The sequence below is a fragment of the Eptatretus burgeri genome, chromosome 17 (genome assembly GCF_056783735.1).
Source record: "Eptatretus burgeri isolate ZD-2024b chromosome 17, Ebu_testis_v1, whole genome shotgun sequence".
NCBI classification, from domain to species: domain Eukaryota; kingdom Metazoa; phylum Chordata; class Myxini; order Myxiniformes; family Myxinidae; genus Eptatretus; species Eptatretus burgeri.
In genome coordinates this window covers 11010319-11025026 of record NC_140977.1, presented here as the reverse complement: position 1 = coordinate 11025026, position 14708 = coordinate 11010319, and the positions used below count along the sequence as shown (strand labels likewise).

Genomic DNA, 14708 nt, shown 5'->3' with positions numbered 1-14708 from the left:
CCCCACCAACACGTGGGTGTATGCTCCCACACCTGACCTGACCTGACCAAAATCCAATCAATTCTTTCTCATTACGTTCCCAACCTGCCCACCAAGCGTTGTCTGAGTCCACAACTTGAGATATTTTGTTCGCAAACAAACTGATAGACAGATGGGGACGGCAGTTTGGTGGACGGAGGTAATTATTTATTATCCCCTCGGAGCCATTTCCACAACGCCACTTCAGACACCGTTCCTTGGAATTATAGATTATGATTTGAAAGAAGAGATTTTGAGATAATTTTATTCACAGTAATTATAAAAGACAAAATCGACAATCATATTGGAAAACGAAGCCCGCCCCGAACCCTCACATTCAAACCCAACACGAACACCCCAAACCCAAAGCCCACATTAATCACAAGATCATAAATAATTTTTGCACAATTTATTATTATTTTTAAATAGCTCAACAATTTTTTTTTGTTTTTTTTTTAACAGTTCAATAACAACACAACGTGAATGAAATGTTTCAGCTCAACAAAGTTTTTTTTTCCATTTCTTCCTGTTCTATCTTGATAATGAAGTTTCAGTTCTTTGAAATGTGAGGAAGTAGAAATGGGGACGGAGATATATCGAACACGTCATAAGAATCCACAGCTCTTCCCAGCACTTTCTTGATGTTGCTGAAAAATAATAAATAAATACATTACTTTTCCAACATCAAATTAATTAGCATACCATTTAATTAATTTTTAATCAACTTCACTTCCCTTTTATCAAGCACCATCCAACAAAGAAATACATCGATACGTTTTGAACCCAGAGAGTCTTCTTGGTGAAACCCACTTTCCAAGTCTCCAAAATATAACCCACCTTCCAAGTCTCCAAGGAAGAACTCTTTTCCTGATTTTCCTGAATTTCCTGAGTCTCCAAGGAAGGTCACATTGTGAGCCATCTCAGCAGAACTCTTCCCCCCCCCATCCGACCCCCCAGCCCAAGTCTCCAAGGTCGGTCCCACATCGTGAGCCATCTCAGCAGAACTATTTTCCTGATTTTCCCGAATTTTGTGAGTCTCCAATGTAGAACTGGTATGTTGGTTTATCAAGGTAGAACTCGTTCTGTGGGTCATCAAGGCAGAACTCATATGCTGGGTCTTGGTTGTTCTCAAGGTCTCAAAACAACTTTCTCATCATCGTCGAGGTAAGATTTCAACGTATCGATTTGGAGGTGTAAATCAGCACAGGTAGCAGAGAGAGGTTACCTGCTTGATGGACTCATTCAAATTATTAAATTCTATTCACTCCGAATTATTAAGTTCTCATCATGATATTTTGAACAAGGAAGCCACAGATTGACAAATGGACACAAAAAAGGGTGCAAGTGATTAAATAAGGTCTACGGAAGGTTTAAGTACCTGGAGTTCTGGAGACAGGTGTTTATTTGAATAATCTTGGATCGGCCATCTGTAACAGCCTGATGTTTCGTTTTAAATTCTTCGAGAGCTTGTACGATGGAGTGATGATCGATCCACTGCCAAACATCGTATCCTCGTATCCGGCGGCCAATACTACAACTTCTTCCTCTGCACACATCAACAAAAGGGAGTCAAAACCACTCAATGGCATTGTCATCACAATCTCCATCATTATCATATCTTCCAACACAATCCTGGAAATACTGGACTGTATTCTCTCAATAGCTTTCTTCATCTCGGTTCAATTTTTCTTTTCTTTTGCCTTCAATTTCACATCTTCATTTTCTTCATCACAAACTCCCACTGGATTGGCATTAAAGGTTTTCACACAATTCATTTTAATGATCATCCAGGTGAACACACTGACTTTTATACGGATACATTAACACTCAAAACAGACTTCCACCAATTGGCAGATATGTTTGGTCTTGTCTGGATTCGAGTTCAGCAAAATATTCATTTGTTATCAACACGTGTGAGACACAGACAAAATAGGACACAATGGAGGTGAAGGACGTGAAGTTCAGACACAGTTGGAATAATTTGAAATTTAAGGAAAGAATCTTGACAACTTACGTTCCAACCGGTTCGATGGTTTGATGTGAGGAGGTGGAGGAGGGAGTGAGCGCCTCTTCTGAGGGTCCTTTGGAAAAACAATAAAAATATGAAAGATTAAATATATTAATATATTTATCAGTTTGATGACTTGTTCAGGAAACGACAGAAGGAAATGTACTGATGGAACAGGTAATCAATGAAAAGGTGAATGAGGTGATCTAATCCAATCGAGGGAGACAAAGTTCTTGTTATTTATCCTGCGTGGAGATGACCATGCCAATCAGGTACCTTTCCACCAAAATTATAATTACAATTATCTCCACAATTAAGGATATTATTATTATTATTATTGTTAGACAATGAACAGCAATGTCTGTAAAAGACAAAACGCCAAAATTTATTTAAATTTAATGTCTTGATCTTGGTGTTGGTTGTGTCTGCACCCAGTGTGTTCACCCCATATAGTTACAATTCATCCACTGGAGGGTCCAGTTGGAGATTAAATCACGGCCATGTTAGAAACCTTGGTCACTATCATCGTTCTGGGTAAAATTTACCATTGCACTGCGTGGCGCGCCATTCCACAACACACATCTGTAACGGAGTCCCACCAGGCACTCCTGGCCCATCTCAGATTTGAATCCAGTTCCACATCTCAAAACAATCTCAAGCACCTGAAAGATGCTGGAAAGCTGCTCTTGCTACGGTTATACCAACCGAAGGAGGAGAAACAATGGAATTTCCTTTTATAAGTGAGTCGTAGTGGAGCCATCTGATTTGTATGTGTTGATTGAGGAACACACAGTCCAGTTGGTGAATGTAAGCCTACGGTTCACCCCAAGTGCCCCAAAGTATTGAACAGTGCTCACCTGTTGAAGTACCTGTGTATGTTGTGGTCCCTGAACATCGTGCTGCTTCTGCTGTTGCAGCTGCCTGTGCTCACAATGAGGCTTCTGCTTTTCCTTCAGCCCCTCAACAATGTGTTGTTTGTGTTGTTGGTGTTGCAGTGAGTCATCACGGTGAGGATTCAGTTGCTGCTGGAGGACAACACTGTACCGTTTCTGCTGCTGCAGTTCGTCATGATGTTGAGGCTCCAATTTGGGTGGCAGCCAATCGACAACGTTCTGGTTCTGTTGGAACCTTCCTTCACGGTGAGGTTTCTGACGCATTCTGAGGGGCGTCACTTCAATTTCCACCCTCTTGTTCACTGCGTGCCTCTGCTGCTTCTGTTGTTTTTTTAAGAAGACCTTTTCCTTTTTTTTCAGAAGCTGTCCCTCTTCTTCCTGTTTCTTCGGATTCAATTTCCAAAGAGCATTTGGCACAGTTGGTTCGTCCAAATCCTTAAACGGTTTGTTGAGGACCTGATCAATGACCATGTGTTCTTCTTTCCCAAGACTGATCTCAACTTCCTCCCTTTTCCACTCCTTTACCTGATTACTTTGCTTCTCCTTTTCATTTCCTGAGCGACGTTTCCGTACAAGAAGCTTTGTTTTCTCACCTGGAGTGTTTGTAGGATTCCCCCCGACAAACACCTGGGAATTTTCTCCCTGAAAATGTGCTTGGCGTATTGCTCGTTTGCGTCCTTCGTAATTCCGTATCCCGAACAGGTCTTTTCCTTTCCTCTCCTGTTCGTTTTTATCACAATGCTTCACTTCGTGTTTATCTTTCTGCAGTTCTTCTTGTCGTTTCTTCCGTTCTTCTTCCTTCTTTTGCCATAAATCTTTTTTCAATTTGAGTTCCTTGTCCTTCTCCTTCAACTTCTGTTGTCTTTCCTTCACTAATTTCTCTCTTCGTTTCAGGTTTCCTTCGTTTTTCAGCAACTTGTTCTTTCCTTTCTTCGGTTTTTCTTTCTCTGTGAGCAAAACCTTCTCTCGATCTTTTAGATCTTCTCCCTGTTCTTTGTAACCAAAGTCTTGGTTTCCCGTCATATCCATTTCTCCTTGAATCTTCTGAACTTCCTCCATCTCAACGTGTTCGTTTTCCTGATCCTGAAGCTCCTTAACCAATGGAAGTTGGGATTTTAATTCTTCCTTTGGTTTTCTTTTTCCACCACATTGTAAACTGTAAGATAAAAACAAACATACTCATTTCAAGCTAAAATGAAGTTCTTCATAACATGTGAAGTATTGAATGCATGGTTTTATAAAACATCAACACACATGATACATGAGAGTAGGAATATCATCGGACACGTGATCCGGAGCGTGCACATGTAACTTAAACAAGGTTCAAAGGATGGGTGTGGAACGATGAACCCAAAACATAAAAACAAGTAAATATTTATCATCATCATCATCATCATCATCATCATCATCATCAGATTCCTTTAACCTCCTTTTCTCCTATTTTACGAGGTTTGTCCATTGATGGAACATCTCCATTTACATCTTTCTCCAAACCCAATCTTTTTCATCTCCTTGTTCACACGTTCCTGCCATGTTTCCCATCTCCCTCAATTCCATCTTTCCTGTCCTTGGCACATCCTTGTTTGTTGGGATTCCTCTTAACTCTCTCCATTTATTCCAAGATAATTTTATCCTCGTCCTTCCAGCCATTGCTGCTCTTCCGTTGACGTCCAACTTGTCTCCTAAATATCAAATGTTTCATCATTTCATTTCCACTCCCAATCCCACATCTTCCTGTATTACACTGTGATCAACCTGTGTCGTTCCTTTGAAACATTCCTTGTATTTAAACCCACCAGATTCAAACTACCCTTCACACTACTACAGTTACTGTGGCACTACCTTCACACTACAACAGAGCACTGAATCGAGTTTGCCCCCAAACACCTTTGCCATATCGATCACGTGACCGTCCACTCGACACTTTTGTTGTTTTCTTTACCATTAATCATAAACTTGGTCTTGGTACTTGTAATTGGGGAAACACTTTCACCGAGGAAGAAAAACAAGGAGATGTCTTTGTGAAGACTTAAAATCATGTAAGAAAAAGAAAACCCAATCTGATCTCCTTTGAAATGTTCAAACCTTATGGTGAGTGTTTAACGGTTCCCATGATCTGGTTCCCCCTGCTCTCACTGGACCAGACATTCGTTTATCAGGATTGATTATTTGTAAGAATTCAATGTGAACTTGTTTCTAATCTCTGAGCTATCTTGTCCCTTTGGATGAACACATTTTTATCGTGATGAAAGTCACTCGTGTTCCTCACCAGTGAATGCAGCACTTCTTTTTGTGACATGTCTTTCTGAACCAACGTGATGGTTCACGTGAAATGACACCGACGAACAATAGCAACGCAATCGCTACGACGACAATGTCAAGAACACTGTCCATCATTCCCTGATCCCCAGGATCATTCTGGAAAATCTGTGGACATGGACAAGGGCAGGGACAGGGGAAGTGTTCATTACATTTTTTTAAAAACAACAAAAAACCTCATCCAAACAGTTTTGTGATCTATAATAACAGATGTGTGTGTGTGTGTGTGTGTGTGTGTGTGTGTGTGTGTGTGTGTGTGTGTGTGTGTGTGTGTGTGTGTGTGTGTGTGTGTGTGTGTGTGTGTGTGTGTGTGTGTGTGTGTGTGTGTCAGTATGTCCTCCATAAGTCCAAAACCATAAAATCTAGAAACCTGAATCTTTGTACGCACACAAAGAAAACTCCAAGGAAGGGCAGTACTGAAAATTTGGTGTTGTTGTTAATTAAAACACCCCTTTGAAGATAATTAATGGACTTATTAATTAAATCCTTCATCAGGTGAATCATCGGCCACCTCGCTCTCTGGGGTCTGAAGGCTCATCCTGGGTTGCCCCACTGGGGTCTGAAGCCGCCATGTTATTTTGGCCTCCTTAACCATACCCTGACTTGGAACAGGCCATAACAAATTGAAATGACAGTTTTTTTTTTCTTTGTTTTTTTTTCCACTTTCATCATTCATATTATCAAATGCCTGTTCATCACAGCTCCGAATCGCTGGGTACATTGCAATGCTGATAAACGCTCGGAGACGCCAGCGTTCGTGGCTTTATTAATTTCCACACATGCCATAACCTCAAGTATTTCTTAGCCTTTGCCAAATTACAAAATTTAAACTATAGAATTGAACTTAGCAACAGTTCTGATGCTAAGAAGTGTTCATTTGTCGAATTCAGACATATTTGATAGTTTGGGTGTTTCCGAGAGGTGTATGTTTAATATGACAGTTTGGTGACCCAAACGAGCCGTTACTCATCAACTGTTTCAATGGAGTGTTTAAGCCACTTGGCAATTGTTCTACAATATTCACACTGTCACTTAATATTGTGTATCAATTGTCTTGAACAATGTTCAGGGTCCGTTCACCTGTGATGGCCCGCGTTGTTTTGTGGTCACTTCAGCATCGATAAATACCAATAAAAAAACATGAAATGTTTGGTGAACATCACGGCAGGATAGCCGAGAGGGACGCATGCTTGTTCGAAGCTGTATCACCTGGATATGAATCCCGACCCAGCGATAAACTGTAACCCCGGTGTTTCACAGGCAGGATGATTCATCAATTGTCACATCTGCCGATTGTGCGGTTATAATATGCTGTTAAAATGGACATCACATCTGCCGAATCCCCCCCCCCAACCTACCTCCTCCGCTTCTGGCCTTCTCTACCCCCCACCCCCCGGCCTTCCCTCCCCCCCGGCCTTCCCTCCCTCCTCTCTCACAACAAAGAGAGTTTCCACAACTGAAAGGATAAACCAGGAAGCAGAAATATGGGATTTAAACTGGGTACCGACACACAGTGGACGACTACTTTTTAAAGACTACTGGAATCTTTACTTTCAACAAGAATGGGTCATTAGGACAGCCGGCTTGATTTGTTCTCTGAAAGGATGGGATGAAAATCTGACCGTTCCATGATGAAGCACTACCCCAACGGATTATAGTGGAATCTGATTACATTGTGAATCAAACTTAGATCAGTGAAAACAAAATGGCGCTCGCACCGACCCTGGAAGAACATGAAAATAAATTCCTGTTTAACCACCTGAACAAGTCCCAACTTGTGTCCTTTTATCTGAACTTTTGTTGAGCTAGTTATCTCTTACAACTTCCACTTAGCTCCTGAGGTGGTCGAGATATTCTACTACCGAGGACTCGCAAGACCGCAACGAGAATCCACATCTCTGGTGCACGCTAACCCACCAACTGGTGATTCAACGCTCTGATTTTCATTGTTTGACGTCACAATGAACGGTGACCACGCCCCCCACTTGTATCACCTTTTCCATTGTTCTCGTTGGAATTCCCATTGTTAATTATCACCACTAACAACCGATGCTCAACTTTGACCACGCCCACTATTTTACATCATTTATTGTCTTTAATTATTCAACTATTTCCAGGGTATCTCTAAAGTTCAGGAAAGGACAATCAAGTTTAATTTAACAATTCAGGGAAATTACTGCGAGTTTATCAATAAGGCAGGAAATACAATTTAAATTCTCTTTACCACCACCATCACAACCACTCCAATCACCACAACCACAATCACGATCAGCACCACTCTTACAACAACCATCACTCCAATAACCAAACACCACCACCATCAGCATTCCATCGATCCCTCAACTGAACCACACCACCACCACCACCACACTACACCACACCACCACCACACCACATCTGATGTTATATTCAGAACAAGAAAGTTGTTTTGGTGAAACGTTTTACATTTCAATCACACTTGTTACATTCACCATCACACCTTTGTCGTCGAATCAAAAACAAGAGAAATTTCACCTGGACTACACCACCTGTTCACTCTCCCATCCCACCACAAAAAGGCATTTCACAATCTCCCAACAAAACAACTCTTATTATATTCATTGTCTCCCTTTCCTGATTACATAATCCTTTACAATCTCCACTTACCTCCTGGGGTGGTCGGGATGCTCCATTACCAAGGACTAGTAAGATCGAGATGAAGAACAACATCTCTGATGATCTCTAACCCTCAAACTGACGAGCTGCTGGTTCAACGATCTGCTTTCCGTTGGTCTATTGTCTGTGACGTCACAGTGAACCGTGGCCACGCCCCCTACCACACGTCACACTTTTTAATATCTCAGTAAACTCATTATTTTGTGAAAGTAAACTCACCCGAGTTTGTTAAACTTATTACTCGAACATCATGAACAAAGAGAGAGAAAAGTGTCGTTTTGTTCTAAAAGTTCTAAAAGTTTTGTTCTAAAAAGTTTTTATGCCCTGCATAAAAAAGGTGCAAAAACAGATCCCTGTAACTACAGACCAATCAGCCTTCTCCCAATCATCAGCAAGGTTATGGAATCCATCATTGCTTCAGACATGAAATCCTTCCTCTTCTCCAATGGCTTGATTTCCAATCATCAATTTGGTTTCAGACCAGGTCACTCTACCCTGGATATGCTGCTACTGCTCTCCCATCAATGGATGGAGGTCCTCAATGCCAGACAGGAAATCCGAGCCGTATCCCTGGACATATCACGTGCTTTTGACACAGTCTGGCACCCTGCCCTACTCACCAAACTCTCTTCCCATGGTATTCAAGGCCATCTCCACTCATGGCTCGCAGACTTCCTCTCCTGTCGCAGTCAACGTGTGGCCCTAAATGGAGTTCTTTCATCCCCTCTTCCTGTGCAGGCTGGAGTTCCTCAAGGTAGCGTTCTGGGCCCTGTTCTTTTTCTGGTTTTCATCAATGATCTCTCGGACTCTCTGGAAAATCCTCTATTTCTCTTTGCCGATGACTCCACCCTCTGCCGTACCATCTGTCATCCCTCAGACCGGCAAGCAGCAGCTTCTTCGCTCACTGCAGATCTGGATAAAATCACAAACTGGTCCAACACGTGGAACATGTCTTTCAATCCACACAAATCTCACACTCTCACTATGTCTCTTCGAAAGGACCGTTTACAAAACCCCCCATCCACTTTCTCAACAATCCTCTGGAAGAAGTCTTTTCTTTCAAGCTTCTGGGTCTCACTATCTGCCATGACCTTTCCTGGGAAAGTCACATTTCCAACCTTGCCTCAAAAGCCAGTCGCCGACTGGGAATCCTCCGTCGTGCAAAGTCCTTCCTCGGCCCTCTTGAGCTCCTGACTACTTACAAAGCTTTTGTCCGTAGCCTGATGGAGTACTGCTCTCCCCTCTGGGCTGGTGCTCCTGCCTCCCACCTTTCTCGACTTCACGCTGTCGAAACCAGGGCATTTAAGATCATCGGCATCTCCCGCAATGAAGCTGAGTCTTTGGGCCTCTCACTCAATCACCGCAGGTTGGTCGGTGGTCTTTCTGTCTTCTACCAACTCCTCTCCAGCCTTGCCCCCTGCTCTCTCTGCGATTTGTCCCAACCACATTTCCACAGGGCGCTCAAGGTCCGCCAACAACCCCCTTCTGGTAAAACTACCAAAATCACGAATCACTGCTCATCTTCACTCTTTCATTCCTCTTTTTCCCGCCTTTGGAATAAACTTCCTCACTCTATTCTTTCCCATTCTTCCCTCCAGGCTTTCAAAACAGCTGTTCACCACCACCTCTTATCTTCCCCCATCCAAATCCTCGATCTTTTCTACCCCCGATAATCCACCCATGCCCACTTCCTTCAATTCTCCTGCTTTCCTTCCTGAAAGTCCCTGTAATGTCCATCTTCTCCTCGCCATGTTCCCCGTCCCATCCCCATCCCTCTCCCTTCCACAGTTCACCTGTGTCTGTTCCCCAATGTTTTGTCCCTTCCACTCCCACCCCTCTTGTCTCATGCCTCCTTGCTGTGAGTTGTGTGTTAGCTCTCATACGAGCCTCGACCAAGGTATACAAAAAAAAAAAAAAAAAAAAAAAAAAAAAAAAGTTCTTCTTCTTCTTCTTCTTCTTCTTCTTCTTCTTCTTCTTCTTCTTCTTCTTCTTCTTCTTCTTCTTCTTCTTCTTCTTCTTCTTCTTCTTCTTCTTCTTCTTCTTCTTATTCTGCTTCTTCTTCTTCTTCTTCCCCATCTTATGAACTGAAACTCCACCATTTGCTGAGAAATATTCCACTGGATTAAAATATCATTTTACGATCTTTTATTACACGTTGTGACAATGACAACGTGTGACAATTACACGTTGTGACAATGTCCACCAAGACAGAGGTCAAAGGTCATCGTGATCATTTTAACACCGAGTGAAGGGAACAAATTCTGTGAAGTTCCACAGAATCAGATTATCATGTTTGGTTTCATTAATAGATATGGCTTCACTGATCACGTGATCCGTGTTCTTTTCTTCATTAAATAATCTTGAAAGGAAAATTTTAATGTTATTTGTTTTCCCTTTACACTCGATTGACTCCGCCCCCCCAAGAAACGCTGGATTGGCCCCGCCCCTCCCACGACGTCCTACGTCATCACGTTCATCACGCACGGTCTGACATCACCTTCTTCATCATGATTTTAACTATCCTCGTAATTTGGGGATTCTTGATCAGAAAATTCTTCATCAAATTCACTTTGTGACCAGTTTAAAGCGAGATACGCGCCCATTATCCGTTACGTGATGACGATCATTCCCTCGATGACGTCATGACGGTTTAAGTGGAATGTTTCGAGGTGGAACCCGACGGGTTTGGGTTTTTAACTGTTCCATCTCAAAATATTATTATAATTAAAAACCACGTTCAGGTCTTTGTTTATTACTTAAAAATCAATATGATCAGATTAGAAATAAATTATTTATTGTTTCTGATTGTGTGGACCTTCAAAAATAAAGTAAATAATGTTGGAGGATGGTGAATATCAATATTATTCCCACCAGGGTCAGGATGGTCAGGATGGTCATGATGGTCAGGATGGTCATGATGGTCAGGATGGTCATGATGGTCAGGATGGTCATGATGGTCAGGATGGTCATGATGGTCATGATGGTCAGGATGGTCAGGATGGTCAGTGAACATCCGAGTTCGTGGTGATTCACACCGACTCGCCCAACATGGTGAGTTTGGAGACAAACTCGAAGACCTTTTCCGTGACTTTTTTCATCCCTGGGATCGATGATGACTCAGTTATCCACAAACTTCATCTTGAATCGAACCCCGATCTGTATAAAGTGATAGAAACATCTCCTGAGTGAATGGAGACAACCGAGAGCAGGCGTGTCATCTCTATCAAGTCAAAGGTTATTCACCATAAACCATCTTTGAACAAGGTTACCCGAGGTTACAATTAATAGTGTCGTAGATAGTGGAAAAATCGTGCAAATTTAATTGTGATACTAAGCATCAAATTTGGCATTTCTGTTCTGCAAGGCTTTCTGATCAACTCTGCCCAATTGGCCATTTGAAAATCCAAGATGGCGGCCATTTTTCAAGATGGCCACCAAGTTAGCCTCCCAAAGTTGACTTTTTGCTTAGAAGTATTTGTAGTTGTCCGATTTGCATGATCTAAGTGTGGATTCCTATGTTTTCAAGCCTGCTGGAGTGGATTTTCCTGTTTTTAAAGCCCTCTGACACACACTTTTTCTGATTTTGCACATTTGTGTATGATTTTCATACGTTTGCATGACTTAACGTGTATGTAGTAGTAGCTACTTATGCATGGGGTGTAGGGGTGTAGTGTTAGAGGTAGTACCTTTGTTTCAGCAGTCAGCCACATCCCTTGGATGGACTACTGGCACTGGCCCTCATCACTGGCCCAACTCTCATCTATGGCTCCAAGAAGTTGCTAGTGCACGGCATCGGCCACACCCTGGTAAACCGCGTTGGCTCGTGGGCTAAACTAGATGAGGGTAGCACACAGAAGGTCTCTGCGTGTGATGGAGTACATCTAGCTCCAAATTTTCAAAGTGCACGAAGTTGATGAAACAGATGTGCTGATTGAATCCAGGCCACTTACCAGTCCTTTAATCAACATTTCCAGTTCATCGCCAAGTAAGAATTTCTTGAAAGAGTGATTGTCGGGCACCAGGACAAGACAAGCACACCACATCACTGCATGCAGCTTGTACAAACTAATGAAGGAAGCATACCATGACTACCGCTCTGAAGAGTCGAACAGATCAGATCTAACCTTTGAAGATTGGTGTGAACAACGGAGGCAAGAGAGTCCACAGTTCCAGTTCTGGAGTCTGGTGCTGGACATGGAACTCACCATATTCACCCTGATCCGCTCATTCAGAGGAGACTTCAACCTGTACCGTGAAGCACTTTCAGAACTGGCGCCTTACTTCTTTGCGAATAACAATGTCAACTATGCGCAATGGATCCCAGTTCACCTCCGAGATATGATGTCGCTTGAGCAACAACATCCAGATGTGGCCTGGGAGTTTCACAAAGGGAACTTCATTACCCACAAGTCTAGAAGATAATTCTCTGCCCTGGCAATCGACCAAACTCACGAGCAAAATAATGCAGTCATCAAAGGTGACGGAGGAGCAATTGGGTTGACAGAAGACCCAGCAGCACTTCGTAGGTGGATGGTCGCTGGATCCGAAGTGAGTCGTCTAGTAGCTGGATGCGAGGCCATGTCTGGTATGAAAGATGCAACCAACAACAGCAGACACCATGAGCAGACACTGAGTGCCCAGAAATCTTTCTTTGAAAAGGTGAAAGCACTCTCTGCAGTAATGCAGGAGATGGGCAACCCATTCCAAGAAGAATCAGCCGACCTACTAGTACTAGACATGAAGAACATTGCAGACCCAACTCTAGCCGAAATGGTAGCTCCACATCACCAGCGGGGCAAAAAGCAGTTCCATTCATTCATGGAGGCGCTACAGAATGAAGGTGAATGTCCTTTCTATCATCCAATCAAGAAAAACATTGTTTCTTTCTTCAAACAAGAGCAAGCTGGGGAAATTTCTAAGGAGAAAGTCCTGAAAGACGACTGTCAGCTGTTCTCACGACTGTTCATCTCATGCCAGAACAGGCAGTGTGACTTGCAAGAATTCTTCAAGCATGAGAATCAGTCACACCCTGCATCTCTCAGTGACAGCGGCAAGCTTCATACATGTCAGAAGTCACAGCTGGCTGAAATTCTTGAAGCGCAAGTGAACATCCCAGACAGAGAACCAAGGGGAGATGCAGTCATCATTGATGGCTCAGCACTTATCAATGCCCTACCTCCACGCACTTTAAAGATATTTGATGACTATGCTAAAGAAGACATCATCCCAAAGGTGGAATCCTATGGTGCCAGGTACGAGAGGGTGGACGTAATGTTTGATGTGTACAAGAAGTCAAGTCTGAAGTCCGAGGCAAGGTCGAAAAGGGGGCAAGGAATCAGAAGAAGAGTGACAGGAACCAGTACGACCACAAGTAACTGGAGAAGCTTTCTTCGAGATGACAGCAACAAGACTGAGCTGTTTCACTTCCTTGCGGAAAAGATGTGTGAAGCACAGACGACAAGCACAGTCATTGTCACAAAAGGAGAAGATGCCATAAGCAACACAAGGAAGTCACTGGATGCTGTGTCTCCATGTTGTCATGAAGAAGCTGACACTCGAATATTTGTACACGCCAGGGATGCAACGACGGATGGTAGCAAGTCCATTATCATTAAGGCTAATAACACGGACGTACTATTCATAACAATATCTGTACTGCCATCCTTACAGGAACTAGGTCTTGAGAACATGTGGATTGCCTTTGGCCAAGGAGCCAAGGCGCGATGGATTCCAGTCCATGAGGTAGTTTCTGCAATAGGGCCTGAGAAACCTCGAGGGATCCCATACTTCCATGCGTTCACTGGATGTGACGTCGTGTCTTCCTTCCACGGTAAAGGGAAGAAAATTGCATGGCAGACTTGGAACGTCTTTGATGATGTTTCTGAAACATTCACCAATCTCAGCCAGCATCAAACATTGATTCGTGATCTTGACCTGCAGAGGCTGGAGAGATTCGTTGTCCTCATGTATGACAGATCAAGCGCCGCCACTGGTGTGGGCGGAGCAAGACTGGATCTCTTTTCCCGCAAGCAGAGGCCGTACAACTCAATTCCACCAACACAGGCAGCCCTCAGAGAACATGCAAAGTGTGTGGCCTATCAGGCTGGGATCATCTGGGGCCAGGCAACCATCTCCAGACACGAGTCCAGACACGAGTAGTCCCGCTGAATGGGGATGGACACAGAAAGGAGAGACGTGGCAGATATGTTTGACAACACTACCCCCTATTGCAGCCAGCTGTCAGGAAGTGACCAAGTGTTCCTGTAAGAAAGGTTGCAACCGGAGATGCAAGTGCTTTCAGTCAGAGCTCCCCTGAACAGCACTCTGCAGCTGCATATGTGGACAGTAGCAGCTGGAGGAACATTCGCATGGTATGCATAACTTTGAACATTTAGTTGCCAGGGCCCGGATGCAGAAAGGCCTTAGCTTCATGACAATCATTAAAGTGGTGCAAAATCAGAAAAAGTGTGTGTCAGGGGGCTTTAAAAACAGGAAAATCCACTCCAGCAGGCTTGAAAACATAAGAATTCACACCGAGATCATGCAAATCGGACAACTACAAATACTTCGAAGCAAAAGTCAACTTCGGGAGGCCAACTTGGCGGACATTTTTCAAGATGGCCGCCATCTTGGATTTTCAAATGACCAATCAGGCAGATTTGATTAGAATCCCCTGGAGAACAAATGTGCCAAATTTGATGCTTGTATCATCATTTGCACGATTCCTCTCAAAAATTGCTGTTATCTGCCCCACGGAGTGTGACCAAATGGCTCAAGTTATCAACTCCACCCTTTACTTTGTTTTGTTGTCGTAC

The 14708-nt window shown here is 43.2% G+C and overlaps 1 protein-coding gene and 1 long non-coding RNA gene across 3 annotated transcripts in view; one reads left to right on the top strand and one right to left on the bottom strand.

The window, feature by feature from the left end:
- LOC147009304 (uncharacterized) overlaps nt 1–14708 on the top strand; it is a 28641-nt gene that overhangs the window by 2511 nt on the left and 11422 nt on the right. The window contains exon 2 of the long non-coding RNA XR_015052889.1: nt 3022–3165. This is a non-coding gene — a long non-coding RNA (uncharacterized LOC147009304). The remainder of the gene's footprint in view (nt 1–3021; nt 3166–14708) is intronic.
- LOC147009305 (uncharacterized) lies at nt 322–8016 on the bottom strand. Of its 2 annotated transcripts, none has more exons than XM_085861982.1 (6): nt 7885–8016; nt 5189–5346; nt 2884–4075; nt 2033–2099; nt 1397–1564; nt 322–665 (listed from the first exon to the last, which is right to left on the bottom strand). In XM_085861982.1, exons 1-5 carry the CDS (start codon nt 7945–7947, stop codon nt 1419–1421), a joined length of 1626 nt encoding a protein of 541 aa, XP_085718108.1. In that variant the 5' UTR covers nt 7948–8016; the 3' UTR covers nt 322–665; nt 1397–1418. The 2 variants fall into 2 exon arrangements, with proteins under 2 accessions (XP_085718108.1, XP_085718109.1); XM_085861983.1 differs by lacking the exon at nt 322–665 and adding an exon at nt 990–1100.

Excerpts from the sequence above, each read along its gene's own strand:
- LOC147009305 (XM_085861982.1), bottom strand. The coding sequence starts at position 7,947 with ATGTTGTTCTTCATCTCGATCTTACTAGTCCTTGGTAATGGAGCATCC. Across the intron at positions 5,347-7,884 it reads CATCCCGACCACCCCAGGAG|ATTTTCCAGAATGATCCTGG; the intron begins GTAAGTGGAGAT and ends CCATGTCCACAG. Across the intron at positions 2,100-2,883 it reads ATACACAGGTACTTCAACAG|GACCCTCAGAAGAGGCGCTC; the intron begins GTGAGCACTGTT and ends GTTTTTCCAAAG.